Genomic DNA, 22,713 nt, shown 5'->3' on the forward strand with positions numbered 1-22,713 from the left:
TCTGAATTATCAAGCATCTCAGGCGAAGCGGACCTTTCATGTCAAAATGGCAGAGCAGACAGCGGATGATGCAATGTTTGATTTCTACACTTCAGGAGGCTGTCAGGACAGCACATACAATATTAAACAGTGTCGTGTCGGTGTATCAACCAGTGTAAATTAACCCATTAGTATGCTATGGGGTGAGGCGGTGAGATCAATGCATGAAACGGTTTGGAAATCTCCTTTGATACAAGATTTCCCAGCTTGAGTGAATTGATGAAATTCCTCTTGAAACACAGGCAACCATTTCACACGCCACACTTTTTCTCAAGACAGAGACGAGCGTAGCCTGTCCGTTAACGCAGTTCGGCTACATTAATGCATCTAAAGAAGAGGCTATTGTGCTTCTTTTCTTTTTAAAAAGTGGCTGTAAAAGCCTGCTTAGGATGAACTAATCATATGCGCAAAAGCCACTTCTTTTTCTCTCCTTATGATTTTTAGACGTGTAATATGAGTCAATGCAAAAATCCTCTTTAACTTAATGAAAAATTAGCTCTGATCATGAAGGTCACACAAATATATACACTGTGACTTCCTGTATGTCTTTAATCGAGTCAAACCTATTCGGTAATATTTCTTTAACTTGAAAGTCTGGACTGAATCACTTCAGTGCTTAGCCATGTATGCCAAGATACCAGCTCAAGAATGATGGGACGGGTGATAAGGTTCAAATCCTCCGGTGAACTTTAACCACTGTGCATTCCTTTGCATTGATTCAAGCAAACACTGCAGGGTGAGAAGGTGGCCTTCAAAGTAAAATTTCTTAAACATTACGACAGCACGAAAGAGAGGTCATGCAAGATTAATATTCAGTTTGCTTGCTCAACCAGGGTCAATCCAAATATGACAGAAATCCAGTGAAATATATCAAATTGAGCAGGGTATTATGTCAGAAAAAAGGGATAGAGAGATTTGAAAAACTTTCAGTAATTCAAGTGAGGTTTCGGGGCAAAAACTCTGGGGGTTTTTCTGGTTTACTGTCACTCTCCTGTCCAAGAGCTACCTCCTTGTCTCAAAGCCCAGGTTCAGCACTCATTTCCTGGACTGACCATCTACTCCAATTATCAAGCTAATAAAGGCCCCCCTTGTGCAGTTATGGGAAAGGGGAGGGGAATTGATTCCAGGATGAGGGGGTTCCACTTTGGTAAGTGTGTGTGATAGCTGCCGCCCACATCTTGTAAGGTGTGACTAATGGTCTTGGACAATGTTAAGACAGCACTCCTTCAGCGGTCACCTGGACAGGCCTGGTAGTTACTGAAGGAGCAAATCTCCAAGTTTGAGCTGTCAGCCACACAAAACTAAGGTTTCTGTGATTATAAAAGGATGTTACTATTTGCTATTTCTCATAATTTCAAAGCAAAAAGCTGTCCACTTTAAATTATTAACAATAGGAATTAAGTTACTATGTGGATCATGAATTAGTAAAATGAAGCCAAGTGACTTAATTTCACATTCTGATGCACATCAAGAATTCATAAATAAACATTCAAAATTTCAGTCAAATTAAGGGTAGTTGAAATGCTAAAAAAGGGACACAAATTTCAAGAACAAAACAATTTAAAAAAAAATTTTTTAAGCAACTATCTTCAGAAGAAAAGTTGTCTTACCTGTGCTGCTCCACAGCTTCATTATCTGGTAGCTCTGCACCGCAAACATTGCAACGTTCATGCTGGTTCCTGCCGTCTGGTTTCATGCCCACTGCCAGCTCCCCAAGCTTGCTGAAGAATTCTCTCTGGATGAAACTCTGAGGCAGGAGTCCCCCATAGGCACTGAAGTCCATAGACATAGCCAGGGCTGGGGACATGGGCAGAGCGGACGCCATGGATACTGGCATGGACATCATGGCATCTGATTTATGATTGACAGGTAAGGAGTAGAGAGAGGCCAGATGTTTCTCAGTCATTCCAGCCATTGCTTCCATCCCCATCTGACTGACTTCAGCTTGAGAGTCGCCCATGCCTTCGTCACGGACGTAATGCAGCTCACGGGCACTGGTGATCACGCTGCTCCTGGTTGGCGTTCCGGGACCATCTCTGTTCCTGTCCTCCCCACTTCGTTCTCCATTGCTGGAGGCACTGGACTCCATGTTCTGTGGGCTTTCGTGGCCATTGCCACCCATATCCACTTGCATCATCTCAGTCTTGATCTCAGTCATCAGTTGGTTGGAGTTGCCGTGAACTAGTTGTTCACCACCAAAGCCCTGCTGGAGCAGAGACTGGCCGATGCTCATCAGACTGTCCACAGCAGCTTTGGTGGGACTCAGGGTGGAGACACCAAAGGAAGTGGAGACGGAGGGACTCTGGTCGACGACCCCGGGCATGTTAGAGACTTGCTGTGTACCTGACAGATAGGGGCTCCCCATGGAATGCTTTTTTGAGTTTTTGGCTCCATTGTGACCTTTGCGCTCATCGTCTTCCTCTGTGCTTCCATCGTTAGCGTTGACCTCAGCATCATTTTCATCTGAGGACTGGATGGTTTCCAGGATCTTCAGGCATTGCTCTTCTAAGTACTCAATCTCAAGTATCTCGGCTGCATACAGAAGGTCATCCAAGTCTTCCACCTTGGCCTGGAGCGTGGCAGTGTAAGCATACTCCAAAATCTGCTGAAAAGTCTTTGGTGATAGAAAGTCCAGGGTATAATGCTGGCTGCTGCGGTGAAAGAGGATTTCAAACATTTTGCTGGTGCAGGCTAGCACAGTCCTGTGAGCGTGAAACTCCTGGCTGTCTACCATGATGACCACGTCACACAGAGTTCCAGCCAGACGCATCTGGTTGGCCTTCTGCAGCAGGGAATTGGGGTGGTTGGGGTTCTGAAGCTGGATCATACCCATTTTAGTTAAATCCATGATGTCGATGCAAACCACGAGGCCGACTCATGAGGCTCTCCTTCCCCGATCAACAATGTTTTTAGCTATCTTTGTAAACAAGATGAAACCTGTATGGAAGACAAGAGGGGAGAAAAAAAATCAGCTCTGGTAGAGTATCATGAGTACAAAGTATCATGAGTTAAAAAGATATTAGTCTTTACACATTTAAATCCAACATGCTCAGTCTGCGTTTTTTTTTTTTCTTCCCTTCAGAATCTGAATGAATGAAAGGGCTTTCTCTTTTGAAAATTTTTTTAAATTCCAGTTTATCATAAAATACAAGTGCCTTTCATTATTGCAATCACGCTGCAAATAAATGTGATGAATTTGTTACGCTTATTTAAAACATACCACCTCTTTCTCTCTCTAAATGGCAAGTGTGAGGCAATTGCAAATATCCTGCCAGTGTGGTAAACACTCCGCTCAGTGGCATTGTTCTTAAATTCAGCAGAGAGTATTGACTGTAGATTTCTGAAGGGAAACAATTTGTGAGCCAACATGCTCAACCTGCATATCAATCAGTCCAACATATGTTACGTTACAAAGATGTCTTCATTTAGTTATCTAATCGGTATGTACACCAGTTAAACAAGTGTGAATTGTGGGTTTTCACTGCCGCTCGGTTCACAAAGACCATCAGCAGCCTTTCTGAAATTAAATAGCATCTTACTCAGTATTCTCATCACAGACGGGAGCAGAGAGCAGCGGCCAGAAATGGGTGGAAAGGAAAGTAGGATGAGGCAAAAGCACACAACACTGCTGTACCAAACACAGCTCTCAGTCGCTAATGTTGAAAATCGCAAATTTGTCCTCCTCCTACTCCTGTTAACCTGATTACTGAAGTTAACAACGCAACACGCTCCCACAACCCTATACTTTGACCTGCACCAAAAAAATAATTAAAGCTGGCTTAGATTGAATACACAGATTCACCACTACATTCAGTTTAACACTGAACTATGCTGCTTCTTCATTGTCCCAATTAACTAAACAGTTATTTGCCACTGCACCTACTCCAAGTGAAGCAGGAATGGTCACCAGATTAGTGTCGCCTTTGACCTACAAAAGCTCACTCAGGGCCAATTTTTAGGTTTTCGGAAGAGTGAATAAGTCAGGCTTATGACAAATGACAAAGTGTGTCAGATGAAGTCTGGTGAGAAGTGACACGCTGTCTAAATTTGTAATATTATTATTGCTTTTATTAATAATAATCTTCAAATTAATTTTTAAAGATTATGAAACAGACAACTTGGGCAGCTCTTTCCCTCCCTTCACACCTGTAAAAAAAGAAAAGGAAGAAAGAAGAAAAGAAGAAAGGAAAAATAAACCTTGAAAAAATGATAAGGTTTCTTTTTCTTGCCAAACCTTCTATAATATATAAATAAGATCATCTAAACACACTGAATCTGAATATTCAGGGGGTAAATGATGCTGCACCTATTGTTAGTGCTGAGAGTAACGGAAAATAATTCTCCCGGCTTTTGGGGCACTGGGCGGTTTGTCTTTTCCGTACCTTGACAAAAATCGATGTAGAATGTAGGTAATGATAAAACCACAGGTTCTCCTCTAACTGAAATTAGCCTCTCAGTAAACAGAGATCATGCCTAAAACCCGACATTATCTTTATTGCAGGTATGCCAATAGCGCCGATTTATGGCCCCGTAAATGATCAATGCTTGTTGCGCTCTGTGGGTTATCAACTAAACTGTGGCTTCACTGGGATGTAAAGTTGCTGTCTGGGGACTTTGTCTGTTTTCTATTAATAAAGGAAAAAGGCTGCGTGGGTCTAGACGGCGTTAATTTTAGCCAGACGCACCAGACAAATTATACACAACATTATGCGTTAAGCAAAACATCACGTACTACATTAAGTACATTAAGCCTGGAGAGATTTCCTCCCAGGAGGACGATATGGACCGCTGACAATAACCACATCACGCAGACTTCACAGAGAGGCAGCATAATCAATCTGATCACGAGTTGTCTGCCATAGCGCGCCTTGACGAGCCAGCCACAACAAGAATAAACAGCGTTCAATATTCCAGACCATGAGCCACACTGACAGACACAAACGCGGAGAGATCAAAATGGTACGGGGAGGGGGGGCAATCAGATACCGGTGCCTGCTAAAAAAGTACACGCGACACAGACGGCAGGCAAGGGTCTCCGATTTGAGCCAGCTCTCATTTGATCAACGCACAGGTGGACTTTGAGGCATGATGAACACTGTAGCGCTACCTTGTAACAGTGAAGGAGAAAGAAGGGGGGTTTGGTCTCGGGAAAGCAGCCTAAGGGATAAAGAGGAAAAAAAGAGTGAAAGGGGAAGAGAGAGATCAGACACACTCGATAACAAATCAATTTGCCATCTGTTACCAGTTCCCCCACCTCACAGTGTGCTGCGCGTGCTACGGCGAGCCGATTATTGGTAACCAATCAAACATTTAGCTGGCTGTCAATCAATGGCAGTGCGCCTGTACAGTGACTGGATTTACGGTTGTTTCGTGTGTAAAAACCAGTGTCTCTAGTCCCCCATCATGATGTCATCACGGCTAAATAAGCCACGCTGGTGCGTCTGGAGACACAAGGACAAGCATGAGTGTCGCCGTCCTTAAAAAAAAAAAATATGGGCAAAATTTCCACCAAAACAAGCTAACGCGATTTCAAAGTCACACGCAGCGAGGCGTCATATGTTGTCTGGCTCCCCGTGAAACAGCCAGACCTCACGTCCTCTGACTGCGATCTCCAGAATACTAACGAGCCCGAGAAGAAGAAGGGGGGGTTACGTCAACCTTAACATCTCTACACTGAGCTACAGTGCGTTAATGCAAACTTCAACACCTTGCAGCGCAATCAGGTAAACACTTGTTTTCATCCAGAACTCCGGTGCGCAAGTCCAACTCGCATGCCAAAGTCGCGTTTGCAGTCAACTTCAGCGTGAGGTTGAATGGGGACACGCATAAAAAAGCCGATCCTCAGCACTATAAACACATCAAAACATCCATATGGTGAATGAAAGTACGCGAAGAAAACAGTACTAGATACATGCAGAGTAGCGGGTCTGGCACTTGTCGCCGGGAAACTGCAGCTGCATTTAGCCCGGATTGGTACTCACCTAAGTTGCACGTTTTGATTCCGGATAGTGCAGGGGGATTGGGGCTACAGCATAGTAAGGCAGTTCGCAGTACCCGCTCTCAGAACATGCTCTAACTCCTTTCTTCTCTCGCCTTAGCAAATCAACACGGCGCTGACGTCAACGCAGCCAGACGAGAAGCAGGCAGGCGGGCAGCCGGCGCTGCGCTCCAGTCCATACAAACACTGAGAAAGTGAGACACCTAGGGGGCTGTCTCATGTCAAACGCCTGTGTTACAGTATGGCAGTGAAAGGTGAGCGACACTGCCCTCTCTCCAGCTTCCTGAACGCACACATAGCCTGCGGTTGTTCTTTAACTCGAGCCAGGAGCTGACTTATGGGTTCGGCGTTACAGGAGGGAAACTCAAGAAGAGGGGCTCATAAAAAAAACCCTCTAATATTTTCACTCCATTCATATCGGTTCAAAAATTGGTGTAGCAGAGGGACAGGTATGACTTAGTGCAAAGGAGCGATGAAGCTGTGTAGCTGTGCTGTCTGGCACATAATTAGCGTACCCAAAAAACAAATGGAGAAATTATTCAATTAAAAAAAGGCTCTCTTTCTATCTTCTTAAAAAGTAACATCGTGTTCCATGACTTGATGTCCTACAATCAGAAAGCAAAACACATTATAATTTCATTATTTGTGTTCCTGGCAATGATGTAGTTTCACATCGATATTCTGTGATATTAGTGCTTCCAGCTTCCTATCCTATCCTCCCACTTCTATCATTTTACGAACTACGCATTAAATTATTATTATTTTAAATCCTAAATTCAAACCGCTACACCACTATTGCTGTCATTAACAGATTTTACAGTGGAATATTCAAGAAACTAGGGGGATTTTTAGGTCAGTGCAAAATTATAATACTCGCGATTTAACTGTGTAATGGCTAGAATAAAGTTTATAACCATCCAAAGTAAATGATGGACTGAAAAATGGGTATACCTAAATCAGAATCTAATACCTTTAACCACAACATGGTTCAAATGTTATGTTAAAAAAGGGTTAATAGACATGGAAGTGTCAGTCACTGCCAACAAAACTCTGAATGAGCTCACAATTCAGTGTGATTAAATATATCCAAGATCTGCATCTGATTTCACTGATTTCATAGAAGTAATTTTCATTCGCTTGAGTCTTAGGTCCCTCGTTTTAAAATACTGACAACAGGAAGGAAGGAAACTACTGGAGAAACAAAGCTACGCATGCAGCTGTGGGCCAACTAATTTCTTGTTTTATAAAAATCCATCCAAATGATCAGTGCAGTGAATGACTTTCAGCCAAATGGTTTTGTAGTGCATTACCAGCCCTGGATTGTTTTTATCCTCCTCTTTTTTTTTCCATTGACCTATAACAAGCGATGCAATGGGCAGCTCACCTCATAATTGTTTGGCTTGATAAAACTCTCTATTGTAAAAACATAATTTGGCTCTTTTCTGGATATAAATTTGATAGATGGTTTTGCCCTAATGATGATCACTGTCTAGTGGCGATCCTTTACCCTCGGTTTTATGTCACTATATTTTCATTTTTGCTGTTACGTTGCATTTAAGTGCTTCTTGAGAGCTCTTACTTTCCTAAAGTCACAAATAAAAATTGCCCGTAACTCAGAAGGAAGTTGAGAGAATGGACATGATGTGTACATAAATCCTTATCCAAGTTATCCATTTGTGCAAACATTTATGTTCCCCAGCTCCTGCTTTGTTTTCTCTTTTATTGTTAAGCAAACTTTTTATCTACTGCTTTAAGAGGGTTAAAGATTACAAGCAACAAATGAAATATTTCACCATCATGGCACATAAATCTATACAGACATATGTAATCTGTGTGATTCCAAAATAACTGTAATTGTTATTTTGAATGGCAAACATTTATTATCAGCTATTCTGTTAACAAAGTGCATAAATATAATGCCTTGGGGGTTAAATGAGTTGACATTTATATATATCTGTTCAGTGGTTAAGGAATGCATATTGTTTGAGGTAGAATGGAATATTTTTACCAGTAAAAGTCCGGCAGTTTAAAATCCTACAAAACTGAACCTTTGCAAAGTGGTGCAGTTTAAAAAAGAACCATTTACAACACAACGGCTGTAAGGCCAAAAAAGCTGGGAGGGCCAAATCATCCAGCGTGATGAGTTCGAACACCTTCGCACCTCAGGCTCACATCAACACTCAACTGACTGAAGCTGATAAAATTGAAGCAATGGACGAGTCAGGTCAGAGTAGACTTTCTCAGGGAGACCGTGTCTGCAACAGATCACTCGGCATGCTCTATCAGTCAGTGTCTGACAGCAGCCTTATGGTTTCCAGAGGAAAGAAAAAGATAATCATTAATATTTACAAAAATGACAAAAGATGCCTCATAGCCAAGGCATAAAAACTGATCAAGAGTGTTCTTTAGTTTTTTTTAATAGATGATACATTTGACTAAAATGTCTTTGGACTGTCATTCAGAGCCACCAGCAACAGACAAGCATTTCAGTTCTGCATGACAGTCTTGGGTAACATAGAAACTTTATTCCTGTTCAAACTCCCAGACAGCTGATGACTTTTGCTTTGTATTGCTCAACCAGTTTTGGTTTTTTTTCTAATTTCTGTTTTTCTCTCATGAGTTTTGTTTCCTACTCACATAAATGACTCAGTACCTGTGACAGTCACCCTCACGGATCAGCCGCTGGACTGTAAAAACACCAGGATGCTTTAATAAACCGCCTGTCAGAAATCTTTTAGTAGCGACTGGCCAGGTGGTCAGTAAAGGTCACGGCAATCGTAGATTTAAATGTCAGACTGAAAAATAAGCGGGCTCAATTGGACTTAGTAATCGCTATCATTTTCTCAGGCAAAGAAAGCAAGCACTTCCTCGGCAGTATTTGTTACAATGTCAAGCTTTCTCTTCGTGCTTATTGAAATGATTTTAAAAACAGCAACAAGTCGAGGTTCTTGCACCAGGTTGTAAGCAGGCCCGCGGTTTATAGCCATTTCAAAATGGGAAGCATAGGTTCGGAGGCTTTCAGGGAAATCTCATTTCCTTTAAAATACAGTGGTGCTCTGGGAATTTTTAGATTCATCCGGGCACGGATCACAGAGTGCTTCATTACCTCTGAGCTGCGTGCTGTGCAGGCTTACCCAGGGATAAAGAAAAAGGCACTCCCTTAATCTGGCAATAATCCACCATTTTACTGAGGGGAAGGAAGATGTGGGCTAAATTATAAAAACCAGATCATCACTACACTTTAAAAAAAATACCAAGAGTTGGAAAAAGATGGGCTGCCTGGAGGAAGTTTTGGTTCCGAATGGGATCATTAAATGTCACTGAGTTAATAGGAGCTCCGGTGTGATTCAGTGGCAGGTTATCTGGGCTGCACAGGTTTCCATTGCATTCCCACAGATATATACTGCAGCTCACTCTACCGTTGTTTTCTTTGCTAAAAGAAGGTGATCAGTAATAATGAAAATCCTTATGTAGTGCTTTTCAATAAAAATAAATGCATGTGCACAGCTAATATACAAATATGGTATGCTTTTTGGAAATATCAAAGGATGGTGCACAGTTCTGTGCAACTCCACATCAGCAAATAAAGGAGGCGAGGAGATCCAGGATTAATATAATCATGAGTAAGAGTAATAGTTTTTGTATATATGCACATTTACAGAGAGATTTACAGAGCACAGTGAAATAAAATGAGAAAAGTAGCCAGTTAAAACAGCAAAAACAGACAAATGGAAATAAAATAACAAATACAAGCAGTATTACTCATTTTTTCAGTACACTAAGGCTAAGATTGTTTTTCTGTGAAGGCTCCACACTTTCATTTTAAGTGGCACCATGCTGCAGATCTCCTGTGAGTTTGTGGTGTCCGTTTCCTACACTGTAGTCTGCTTGGACAAAAGCCTGATGACGGACGAAACCAAAACATTTCAGGAAGGCTGGGTCAGTCGCTGGGGTGGAGCTGGACAATGTCCAGTCTGCACAGAGAAAGATGTCAGAAGTCCTCTCCATCATGGACAACCTCTCCCACACTTCACACGCTGTTCTGGCCAGCCAGAGAAGTGTGTTCACCCCCAGAGTTATAATGACTAAACACTTTGGCCATCCACACATTTCATCCTCTTGCTGCTGAATTAAATTGTAATTTTTTTTTTACATTCATTTTCAATTATTAAAACTTATTACTAAATTTTACAACTTCACAATCTTAAGCGACTGCAGTTTCCCCCTGGGGATGATTAAAGTTCTCCTGAATCCGATTGGCTAATTATCAGTTTTCTTGTTCAAAACCATACTCAGGAATGTGATCAGGCCCATAATCTTGAAAATAATTAGAGCAATCCGATCCAAATTAAAAGCAAAATATGTCACAGATTCAGGGGAAACTCAGAAAACAAGTCAGACTGGGCACGTGCAGTTTATTAAGAGAAAGACGTCCTTACAAACCACAGGACGAGAGGCGGTCAAAGTCTGATATTTTTTAATTTGTCTGTGCCACAGAGCTTTGCAGTTCCCCAAAATAAATTAAATATTATGTCTATATATTGAATATTAAAAAATAATGGAGCCATGTTGTTGCTGGGAAACATGGCATTATTTTGCCTCATTACCATGACCACAGATTGTGAAATTCATTTCAGGTCAATCACACTTAAACTGTTGTACTCGTGTAAATACCCACCAAGACATCATATCCGTGCTATTAAACCACTAAAAGTAAACAACATTTTTACTGCTATCTGGACAGCATTTCCTAAAACCTACAGCTTACTAAACTCATATCAAAATTAAGCTGTGCGACCCATTTTTCAAGGCCTTCGTCTTCAGTATTAGTGTTTGGTTGGGTCTCACCAAATCAGCTTTTTAGACCCCCAGACAGATATAAGGTCAAAAGTTATTTTCAGGGTAATGGTGGTAGCCATTTGAACATTTTGGTATCATATTATAACGCATGCTGACTGTTAGAATAACCTAACATAATAATGTTTGATGATCTTCGGCGTGTATTTGCTCAGCCAAAGTTTTTTATGACTGCATTATTTAAACTGTAGCTGTACTGTGTCAATCTTACAGTTTCTTAGTAGTTATTTACTCTCCTACCTTCTAACGAACACAAAGTTTTAGGCTTCAATTCAGACTAAATTCTCAAGCATAGACAGAGGTGACAGGAAAACCTGGTTAATGGTTCTGTCACGAAGGAAAATATTTCAGGTTAAGATCTTTGAGGCTCTGCTGACCAGAAACCCCCCATTGTCTGTATCCTGTGTAGCCACGGCGCTTGGAGGTGATGTGTGTGCGCGCCTGTGTATGAGTGTCTGTGGGTGGGGGGTGTGTGTATAGGCCCCACACAGTGGACCTTTGTGAAACTCTGCCCATGCAGCCAAACTGAATGGACTCTTTTTACACTTGTGTAAACCTGGGGGCGTCTCCGGCACTGAGGCCACACCTCTCTGACCCCTGACCCTCACCTCTGGCCTTGCTGGATTTGGTCAGGAGGTACTTTTTTTGGTTGCCATGTGCTTATGGTGAAAGCCAAAAATCTTTCACTGTGGATTTTAGTTTGATCCCACAGACACACAATCTCCTGCAGACTGTAGTTCAAGCATTTTATACTAATATGACAACATTTGTGTAACCAAAATAACTTTTTTTCATAAAACACAAAATCCAAGGAAAGTAACTATTAGAACAGAAATAACAAATGTAAGCGAATTAGAGCAAAAGTGAAAAGCATGAATCTAAAGTAGTTCACTCATCCAAAACGAGTGCACTTCATTTTTCTGACCCCTGAATGACCAGCTCTTCTCTGTTTACCAAGTTACAGGTTTGTCCACTTCCACAGACAGAATGCTCGAACCTGCAACAGGTTAATGGGTGAAATGGCTATGTTGACCTAGGTGTTTTATTTACCAAGTGCCTGTTTACTTCTCCATTCCAAGCCTTCAGCTGCACCCTCAGAGGACAAACTACAGCGCTTAAGAGGATCCCCCGGATCAATACTTCTCTTTTCTTGAATGGCAAAAGAATGGCAGCCCCACAAACAGGACTTGTTTGGTCAGTTTCAGGTGAGGAGCCCCTTCATCTAAGACTCTGCAATCATTTCTTAACCAACCATTGACAGACCATTGGCTGTGTTGAAAGGATGGTTATTACAAAGGCGATAAGGTTGCTAGTGAAAAGGCAATAAATTATCATCTGTAGATAACATTTTTCCGTTGTAAAACAGAATGCACTTTTCACCTCAAAAAGCCGTTAAAAAAATCAAATAATTCATACTGGTTCTGTGTTCACTGGCTAAACATCAAATCTGATAAAATATTAAATGTATTATCTCTCACATAGCTACGGGGGGAAAACCCACCCAACTTTTTTAAATCAAATTTACAAAATAGTATTTATTTGTACTCCTTCATGTATTAGAACACTTCTGTAGCACTAGCTATCAAAAAAGAGCACTTAAGAAAACTGATGAGTCTGCGTTTTGTCTCATGATTATTCACTGATATAACTTTTGTGCTTATAGTAAATGTATGGTGTCAGATTATTCCAATGTCCCGTGCGCATATTTGACGTATTGCCATGCGTGGGGGCAGAAAAAACAAACAGAAAATGAAAAACGAGCAGCACAAAATCCAAAATGCAAGCAATCAAAGCGAACAACGCTAACTTCGGTGAAACAAGTGGCTTTATCCTTGCAGTGAGACTTTGGGTCATTTATAGCATCTACCCTAAAATAATGGATGTGCCCTTGTGATGTCGGTGTGTGATGTCTAGCTAAGTTATTGAAGAAATTTATGACCCGGCATCGCGAGCGGCCATACTGCTGAAGAAAACAAAAAACCGTTGGTATGTCTATGTGTGACAAACTGTCACTGCGGCCCTGCTATTTTTCAGGGGAAGGCAGCATTACTGTGATGATTCATTGTATTTTCAAACACGAGTGCAAATTATTCAGAACAAAACAACAAAATTAGAACAACAAAAAGAACAAAAGCATTTTTTAAAGGAGAAGGAAAGGCAGACAGCAGAGAAAACCTCTTTTATCTTGAAGCTTTATGTATTTCTCCGACTCTGATATCTGCGAGCGCAGCGTCTACTCATCGCTTTTTCACCATATTATTTTTAAGCTAAATGAACACTGATAAGGCTAATTGTAAGCGAAATAAGGAGATCACCCCAGGTATTGTTTAGAGATCCGTTTTATATAATCCTTCCTATTCAGTTTCTTTTTGAATTCTAGAATTTAAATTCTGCAACAAAGCTTTGAGATCTGGATCTATTTTGGTTTAGACAGGTGATACACAGAAAAAAAAGAAAAGGTGGGCAGACAAACACAAAACCCCACATGGACTTTGGTGGGGTAATTTTCTCATTAATAATTAACATATTTGAACCCATTTAAACTCTTCGCCAATGTCAGCTGATCCCCGGTTGAAGAAATCACAGCAGAAAAGTGGTGATCTGAGAGGAGAGAGCCCGACTCACAGTCTGACAGGAGATCAATTCCCTCTCATGCCTTAGGTAGTCCTTATGCATTGTACAGTGAGAGTGGATGAGGCAGACATTGACCAAATAAATCAGAGGGATTTTCACTGTATGTTGAATGCATTCTTTCTTCAGGGAAATCCCATTCCAGAACCACATTGGTTCAAGCCTGTGGGAAGCACATGGACATGTGGTCTTTGCACTTTTTATAAACCCTTAAAGATATAAGATTGATACATTAAATAAATAGGAAATAAGCACTTCTGGCTAATCAGGGATATCTTTTATGTTAATCTACTTCTTGGATTGAATCTGTACTTTGTCCACGATCTTTCTACTTGACTTGATGCCACTTGTTTCCCATAACTTCTATCAAATAATACACATCATGTCACTGTCTAAAAGTAGCATAAACAGTCCAGTGTTCCATACAACTTCAATCTGTTGACTTTATTTTCAAAACTAAAAAAAGTTTAGTTTAGTTTTGTGTTTATTGAACATTTTCTTTGTTTACTGGGGCAGCGCTTATACTTTTTTTTTTAGGTAATTGCTGTTTCTACTGTCTGAGTACAATGTTGTGTATGTATGTGAGCTAACACACACTGTGTGCAGATGTGCTTTTGTGAATTTAAATAGATTAATTTTTTTCCCATATTTTTTTATAAACTCGATGCCATTGAATATCATACAGTAGAATTCATACTTTTTTGTATTATGACATCCCTAGATAGCAAAGTAGGGGCTTCTTTTTTCATTTTTCCATTAAATGGAGTTTATTAAGCCCGATAACAGACGAGACCTTTGTGAGAGGTCTGGCAGAAAGCCTTTGGTTTACTTTCACCGTTTGTCTCAAATGGATCGGGCTTTGTGCCTCAGCTAGCTTGCTATTTCATATATTTTTGTTACCGGTTTGTCAAACCATGCCTGGTGAAATGCCTGCCTTGGAAATGAAACCTGAGCTAAGAGGTTTCAGACAACTTTCCATTTGTGCATTTTTCAAGCACTTGAGGAGATACAGCTGGGGAATGAGAAGAAAAAGAAGGGCGTATGATGCATTAAAGGCTTAGGCAGCCAGAAATTGAATGTTACAAGTTTGTGGGCTGTGCATTATTCATCAGGGCACTGAAAAACCTGGACAATCTTGACAAACTAATTCAATAAATGTCTTTATGATCAATATGCTGCATACATAGACATCACTGGGCAAGAAGTCGCATTTAAAAACAATTTTTAAAAAAGTATTTCATGAATAAATCAAGCAAAGTAACGCTGCCCAGTAACCTGTACAGAACAGCCTCTTCTGTATTTTGTTAAGACACCCTGAACTGTGCTCTCTTCTGCACTTTCAGCTGCTCTGTTGGTAAAGTGGTGCTAATGTCGAATATTATAACGATCCCACTCAAAGTAATGCTGATGCATGGGATCTCCTTATTGTTCCTTTGCATAAGAAGGACTCATTTGTTGCTTTTTGATGGATCATTTGAGTTGAGGGAGCATGTGGAATTAGGCGATTGTTGGATTGAATGCATTTGGTGCATGTAAATTTGAAGTGGTAGTGAACATTTTCAGTGACTTCCCTGTCTTATACTTACTGCACTCTTGTTTTTATGACTGTCTTTTGGATACTGTACATGCTATCAAAAACATCTTGACATCTAAACAGCCTTTCTTTGAGACTTTATACAGAGATGTAACCTACATATGCTCAGTTTTCTTTTGAGCCTGAAACACCAACATATGTTTGCTGTATTCACAGACGCTGCAACCGTACACTCAGGGTATTTGTTAAATACTTGACAATAGAACGAAGACCTACAAACACACACACACATGCACACCTCAATTTCTTCCCGGTGTCACTGTGTGAATTTGTTTGTCTACCTGTGTTCAATTGCCCTCGGTTTGATTCTCTCCATCCTTTTTTGATGCGCTGCTTAATAGCCCCTTTCCTTTCAGAGGAGATTGCATGGACATCTTGGAAGGGCCAAAAAGCCCACAGATAGACTAGTTTAGCGCCTAGTCCGTGTACTTAAATTAATCTCACATCACTGTAATGAGTAAGAGAAGAACTCAATGGTGAAATGGTGGGTGAAGAAATAAATGCAGAAGGACAGGCAGTAAGGAGAAAAGAGACAGGCTAAAGAGTGAGACAAAATGAAGGAGATTAAAGCACAGGTTCAGTGATTGGTAGATCCGGTGTAGTGCTTAATAGCATACAGTAAAGTTTCTACTTCATCCAGAAATGCGATGCACAGTAATCCGTGAGGTGCAGTTAGAGTAGTGGATATACACCTGCGCTGGTAAAAGAAGCAGCAGGGGAACAAAACAATTATACCTATCAGCAAACGAAATAAAACTCGGAAAAAGAATAAGGGAAACACAGAGTCAGCTTTCTCTGTTATTTCTTTTTTTTTCTAGTTTTGGTTTTGGTTAGTGCCCTTGGCATTTCCTGGCAGCGTGAAGCAGCTCATTCAGGTTGCGCAGCCCATCCAGCTCTTCCAGCATGGTACATCCATATTTGCTGTTGCAAGAATGTTTGCTGTGCCTCCCAACACAATCTCAAGAGTGTGGAAGAGATACCAGGAGATGGGATAGGGCCATTGTAGGGCATCAGCCCAACAGTGGGAATGACATTTAGCCCTATGTGTATGGAGGAACAGGAGGCGCACTGCAGGAGGAGCACTACAAAATGACCTCCAGAGGGGTACTCATGTATATTTCTGATCAAACTGTCATAGTCAGGCTCTATGGGAGTGGCATGAGGGTGGTACCTGTGTTCACAGACCAGCATCATGCATCTAGATTGCCATTTGCCAGACAACATCAGAGCTAGCAGGCCCACCATTGGCATTCTGTTGTCTTCACAGATGAGAGCAGGTTCATTCCGAGCACATGTGACAGATGTGAAAGAGTCTGGAGACATCATGGTGACTGATATGCTGCCTGCAGTACCGTCCAGCATGACCGGTTTGGCAGTGGGGCAGTGGTGATCTGTGGAGGCAGATCCTGGGAGGGTCTCTACGTGCTCGCCAATAGTAACCCGACAGCTGTTGGGTACTGAGATAAAATCTTCAGGCCCATTGTCAGACCTTATGCTGGTGCCATGAGCCCTGGGTTCCTCCTGTGCTGGACAATGCTTGGCCTCGTGTGGCTAAAGTGTCCTGGATGATGAGGGCATTGATACCACTGGCTGGCCCTCACATTCCTCAAAGACTTGAATCCAATTTACAGCCTCAGGGACTTTATGTATTGCTGCCAAATAACACCACAGACTGTCCAGGAACCCTGATCCAGGTCTGGAAGGAGATCCCCCAGGAAACCATCCACTGTCTCATCAGGAGAATGACCAGATGTTGGGAGTACATATGGGCAAATGGGGGCCATACATACTAATGAGCCAGATTATGAAGCAAGTTGGATTAGACTGTAACTTTTATCTTTGACTTTTAACATCATTTTGAATCCAACCCTCAAAACAGGGATTAGTTTAGTTTCCAGTCACTGTTGCACAAAGCAATCAATGTTAACAAAGTTTTTCAACTTTAATGTTTTGTTCATAAATATCCGATGTGTGGTTGAAGTGTTTACATAAAAATTACAATTACTATTTATGATTTAAATGTATTGTGTCATAAGACTCACACAAGCCACTGATAAATACTATGAGGCAACATGACTACGGGAATTAAGTTTGAATCGAGTAAACATTATGATGCATGAAAAAACATGAACGGCAGCTGCTCTAATGAGTGAATCATATCATGAGATCTAGAAGTTTTACATAAATGTAAAACAATTATTATAATTTGGAAAATCTACATATCTGTTTTAAATTTAGGATAAAAGGAAAACGATAAAGCACCTTTTTGTTAGTCTGTTGTACCTCCTAAAGGAAAATAAGGTTCTTTTTCATTAGTTGGTGGGCAGCTAGGGGGGGAAAGGGGGGATTTTAGCCAAGGAGTGCAATACCCAGTGTAAGAGATTTTAGAAAATAATAAAAAATATATACAATTAAAACATGCAGAGGGCCTTAAAACACACACACACACACACACACACACACACACACACACACACACACACACAACTAAAACCAATTATATTAGCAGGCCAGTCTTAGATATAATGTGCATGCAACAGTCTCAACACAAATGCTCTGGCATTATTTTCACTGGATTTGTGTCTCACTGCAAGCACCTTTTACTGGGTCCATCTCCTCCACATCAGACGCCAGTTCCACAAACACAACTTCATGGCCAATCCCAGGTCTTGTTTTGCATCCCATCTGTCTGCAATGTCCATCTTGTTACTTCCCTCTTGCTCTGCTGAAGCTCCGCTGCGTGTCTGCTGTGCGTCTCCTCTCTGTCTGTGCTGACTTCCTGTCGTTTCTACACAGTGACTGCGGAGGTGTTGATAACTTTTTTGATTAGGAAGATGTTGGTAGGAAATAATAAAAGCATGCAAAAAATATTTTTAAATTAAAACACACAAAATAAAACCACGATAAGAGTCAGTAAAATAGCCTCTGGTCCTATATCTTCAAATAAAATCTGGGTTAAATAGCAAATAAAAACATTTGGGAAACGGGTTTTTTTTTTTTTTTTTTTAAATTCCTGTCATATTTGTCACTGACATGCTATTGCTGTTATTGGACATGTTGCAACTGCTTTTAGGGATTCAAGTTTCAAAAGTAAAGTCCCAGCACAACATTTTGCAGCGCAATACAAGATAATAGAAGATGGAGCTTTGATTAAGTGTTAAGCTGTTATCAGAGCAACAGCAAGAACTGCCTCAAAGTAACCTCTTTCTTTAAAATGACGTGCATGTATTCTGTTTGCTATTTGAAGGTTTTGCATCTCCAATAAAACAAGGTTCAGAAAAATTGAAAAAAAAATATAACATGGGAAAAGGAGTGAATGGAGTAAAATAAATGTAGTTTTCAGAAATTCCAAATAAGAAAGTTACCGGTCTTACCTTTCTGTTTAACATCCAGTAGGACAGACACCTCTGCTGACAAACATTCAGAGCTGAACAGAGTCACAACCGCACAATAAAGTGAAGAGACACATGACACACTTGACATTTGTTATTATACTCCCAGAATACCTGCAGAGATAGCTACTTGTGATGTCATGCTACGTTAGAAGCAGAGCAGCATTTGCAGGTGAAAGGTGTGAGTTTCTGGTTTTCTTTTTTTTTTTTAACCCAGCTGATACGTCCACAGGGGTATTTTTGAAAACGGAGATTTTCCATTTTCGTTTTAAAAAATAATCCCGTCCACACGTAAACGCAGAAATGAAGGAAAACGCTGCTAGGAACATGCCAAAGCAACCGGTGGCGATATATTCCTAAAAAACTGAGTTTTCGAAATTATCCACCCTGGCAGGCGTTTTTTAGAAATCTCTGTTTTCAGTGACCGAAAACGCCGTTTATGTGTGGACGAAAGGTGCAAACGCATAGAAAAATCTGCGTTTTGAAAAATACCCGTGTATTTTTGAAATATTTTTACATGCAGCAGTACTCGGCGTGGATGCTTTGAAGAATATACGTGAATTTGCCTCTTTCTGTGGAAATATTACAGGAAACAATCACCAGAAAAAGCGAGTCAAGAATATTTTTTGTTCCTCATTAAAGATTCTTCAGGAACTTGCAAAACCTCTTAGTGAACGTAGATTTTTTTTAAAAAAATATGTACATCTGAAGGATGATCTTGGCAGAAGACATTCAATTGCAGGTGAATCTGAAGGCTTTAAAAGGCTGTGGGCTACGGAGGTGTTTTGAGAGTTGTTCTGTCAGAACTCTGGAATGATTTTTTTTGCAGTGCACCACGGAACATGATTTTGAGACGCTGTGCTCGTGTCATTATTTCACTAAACAAGAGCAGAATGGAGTAGACTAAAGCATGTGTCATAGTGATCTTTTTATTTCAGTCACAATGACTCTATTGATCAAAAGAAATTTGTGAAAGTCACACATGTTCACAGCTGCTGAGGTTCCTACAGGTGATAATTCTGCAGATCTTGAGGCAGCCTGTCAACACAAACTGATCCAAAGGCCTACCTTTGTGACTGAACAGTTGAGCAGCGTCCTTGTATTACCAAAATCCGGGTTGCCCATTCAAAGAGTCGCCTCCCAGTTATCTTAGAAAGACTTAGACAATGCGATGCAGAAATTACTTTCTAAAAGTTACAGATTTCAGACTCACAAGCTCGACTGGCATCAAGGCTAAGCTTTGTAGTTGTCTTTTTTTTTTATTTCGGTTGCACTTTTAAAGATACTATAGCCCAGGTTTTCAGCCTTTCTGACAGCCTCGCCAATGCTTTCATTCTGTTTGTTTGCTCCTTGCAACTCACAGTTCATTAAGGCATATGGTGAATACCTCGATGAAGGCAATGAGTACAGCTACATTTTGCTGTATTAAAAAAGTATGAATTTTAATGTTTGCCTTGAATGTATGGTTAACTGAGTGTATGAGATGAAATGTACACAAAGTTTTTTCTTTCTATTAATAAATTTAAAAATGTGTAATTTACTGTGGCTTGAAAGCCTCTTTACTATCTCCACCGCTATCCCCCACACGACCTTTTTCAAACACACTGCTGTGACAAAGCATATCTGTCCATTGTACTGGGATTTTGCACAGGATCAGACTTGCTCAGATGAAAGGGCATCACTGGTGCACTGCAACTTTTACATCACTCGCATAACCTGTGTGTCTTGCTCTTGTGAAGAGGAGCTGAAAGCGGCACCGGTCCTTTAAATCCTGAAATTTTGTAAGAAATCTCTTTGAGTGAAGCCGTTCATTTCATGCTTCAACAACTCCCGGCTTCAACTTTGCATCATCACACAAACACACAATCATTCATATAAATTCGACTCATTTCACTGCACTGTAGTGGTCTCAACAACGGTGACATCATTGTTGTGGTCCTTTTGGCCATCCAGGTCATTTGAGCAGAGTAACTAGTTCATTCTGGAATCTGATATTGGCAACATTTAAAGAATAATGTGAGAAGCCCTATCTAGTTTCAGCTTTTAAATATGTAGTATAAGCTTACTGCTAGATGCGGAATATTTTTTATTATCTGCTTCGTTTATGTAAATGTTGTGTCTGTTTTTGAATGATAATTCAAGGATAACTTTGATTCCGCGTGAGCTGCATTGCTGGTGCATTCTGACTTCAAAGACACGATCATTTTTGACACATATCCCAAGTCAGCTCACAGTGGTTGAGCAGGTTAGACAAAGTAGTCCAGTTGTCCTAGCAACATTCTTCAGTCCTACCTGGGGGATTCCCAGAGCTCTCCTAAAAAAAAAAAAAAGAGTACATATACAGACAGAACTATTACGCCATTTATGCCATTTCAGTGGCTTAGCATTGAAACAAAGGTCATAAAGCTTGTGATGCACAGTTTTTGTGCTGAGGTTAATGCCACAGGAGGTCTAGAAGTTAGCAGTCACTGATTTAGCAGAGTGTTGGCAACATTTACACACTGTGTGTCTCAGTGCGCACAAGTTGCTGTGGTTCCTAAACTCTTCCACTTTGTAATGATGCCACTTACAGTTAATTGTGGAATATCTAGGAGGGAAGGAATTTCACAAACTGACTTGTTGCAGTGGTGGCATCCTTTTATGATATGTGAATTTAACGTGTGCTTCAGGACGACCCCTTTAATTCACAAATGTTTATAAAGCTTGACTATACAACTATGTGCAAACTCTTTGGTGTTTCCAGGACTGGAAACACCAAAGAGTTTTACTTTTCCATATAGTGTATAATCTCACTGCCTATGCTGGGGTCTCCCACCAGCTGGAAGCTCTTGGAAAATCCTGATCAGATGCATAAATCCACTAAACTGAAGAAGCAACAAGAATAAGCTGTAGCTCCGCTCTGAGCTCATTCTGGATGTCTGATAGCACTGGTGCCCCCAGGTACCCTTTGCATGAAACTCATTAATTCATTATCTTCCACAGTCTTGTTGTATGATTGCAACTAATCAGCAGCAGTCAGGTTCCATCGAGTTCATCAATAGTCCGTCAAGAAATAAATTGTTAATGTAAATATTTTTAATATGCATCCACCAGTGCAGTTTTAATTCTCTTCAAGTGTTTTCTCTATTTAAACATGATCTGCCCAACAATAATAACATAAGCTGTTATCATAACTGTGATACTCACACTACATATATGCACATACACAAAAATGATTACTGGTTTTATTAATATGCATATGGTGTGGGAGTTTGTAAAGCATAAAAATATACATTATTAATTACACTTTAAAGAGCCGTATGTGTTTAGGTGAGTGTATGTGAGCTGACTCCTTGTCTCCACCATTTACCACGTCTTGTCTACTTCCTGTGGAAAGACCACATCTGCCTTTCATTGAGAGGAAAGAAAAGAACCACCTCTCCTCTCCTCATCACCCATTTTTTCATCCTATCGCAAACCTAACACACACACACACACACACACACACACACACACACACACACACACACACACACACACACACACACACACACATACACTTATACAAAGTGTAAAAACCAAGCTCTCTCCAGCAAAGCAGAATTACAAACATCTCTCCGATATATTTCCTGGCTCAATTTGCCAGATTTCCCTGCTCCTTTTTTTAGTTGCCAGATTCTCAGTCGACAATATTTAATTTAAAGAGTAAACACACTTTTTTTTGGTTTGCACATTGGTTGATGAAAGGCAGGTAAAAAAAAAAAAGGGGGGGGGAGTAAAAAGTCTTGCTCTGATTCCCATTGTGCTGAGTAGAGCCAGTCAAGCTCTTGTGTCCATAGTGCTTAACCACTGGACCGATGGCAAACGACACAGTAATCACCTTACAGTGTTCCTGGTGTTCCCGGAAAAAAGGCGGCCTACTCACCGCAGGAAAGCTTCTCACAGCTAATCCTTTAGCACATCTCTCTCTTTCTTTTCTCCCTATTCTCTCTTCCATCTAGATTCCAGTATCTGTAAATGAATCATTCAGGATAACCTTGATTTGTTTATCCTCTAACTAATACTGATGTTCAACACAGATTATCTGCTAATGTGTGGACTTTTCACTTTGCCTTCAAATAAACTATAAGTACAGTTTTAGCAAAGCAGACGGAGATGATGGACAAAATAAAAATGAAAAAAGGAGTTTCTTGCTGACACTTAGCATATGTAGATAGTGTTTC

At 40.6% G+C, this 22,713-nt stretch overlaps 1 protein-coding gene across 1 annotated transcript in view; it reads right to left on the bottom strand.

Annotated features, from left to right (window-relative positions):
• Window positions 1-6,238, bottom strand: part of zbtb16a (zinc finger and BTB domain containing 16a) — a 147,607-nt gene extending 141,369 nt beyond the window's left edge. Inside the window, exons 1-2 of the mRNA XM_085470925.1 lie at window positions 6,021-6,238; window positions 1,650-2,976 (exon numbers count right to left, since the gene is read on the bottom strand). Coding sequence (XP_085327051.1) covers window positions 1,650-2,887 — 1,238 coding nt within the window. The 5' untranslated portion in view covers window positions 2,888-2,976; window positions 6,021-6,238. The remainder of the gene's footprint in view (window positions 1-1,649; window positions 2,977-6,020) is intronic.
• Window positions 6,239-22,713: the final 16,475 nt, after the last annotated feature.

The sequence above is a fragment of the Copadichromis virginalis genome, linkage group LG10 (genome assembly GCF_057382275.1).
Source record: "Copadichromis virginalis isolate Kocher_CV1m ecotype Utaka linkage group LG10, C_Virginalis_male_GT1.1, whole genome shotgun sequence".
In the NCBI taxonomy this organism is placed as follows: domain Eukaryota; kingdom Metazoa; phylum Chordata; class Actinopteri; order Cichliformes; family Cichlidae; genus Copadichromis; species Copadichromis virginalis.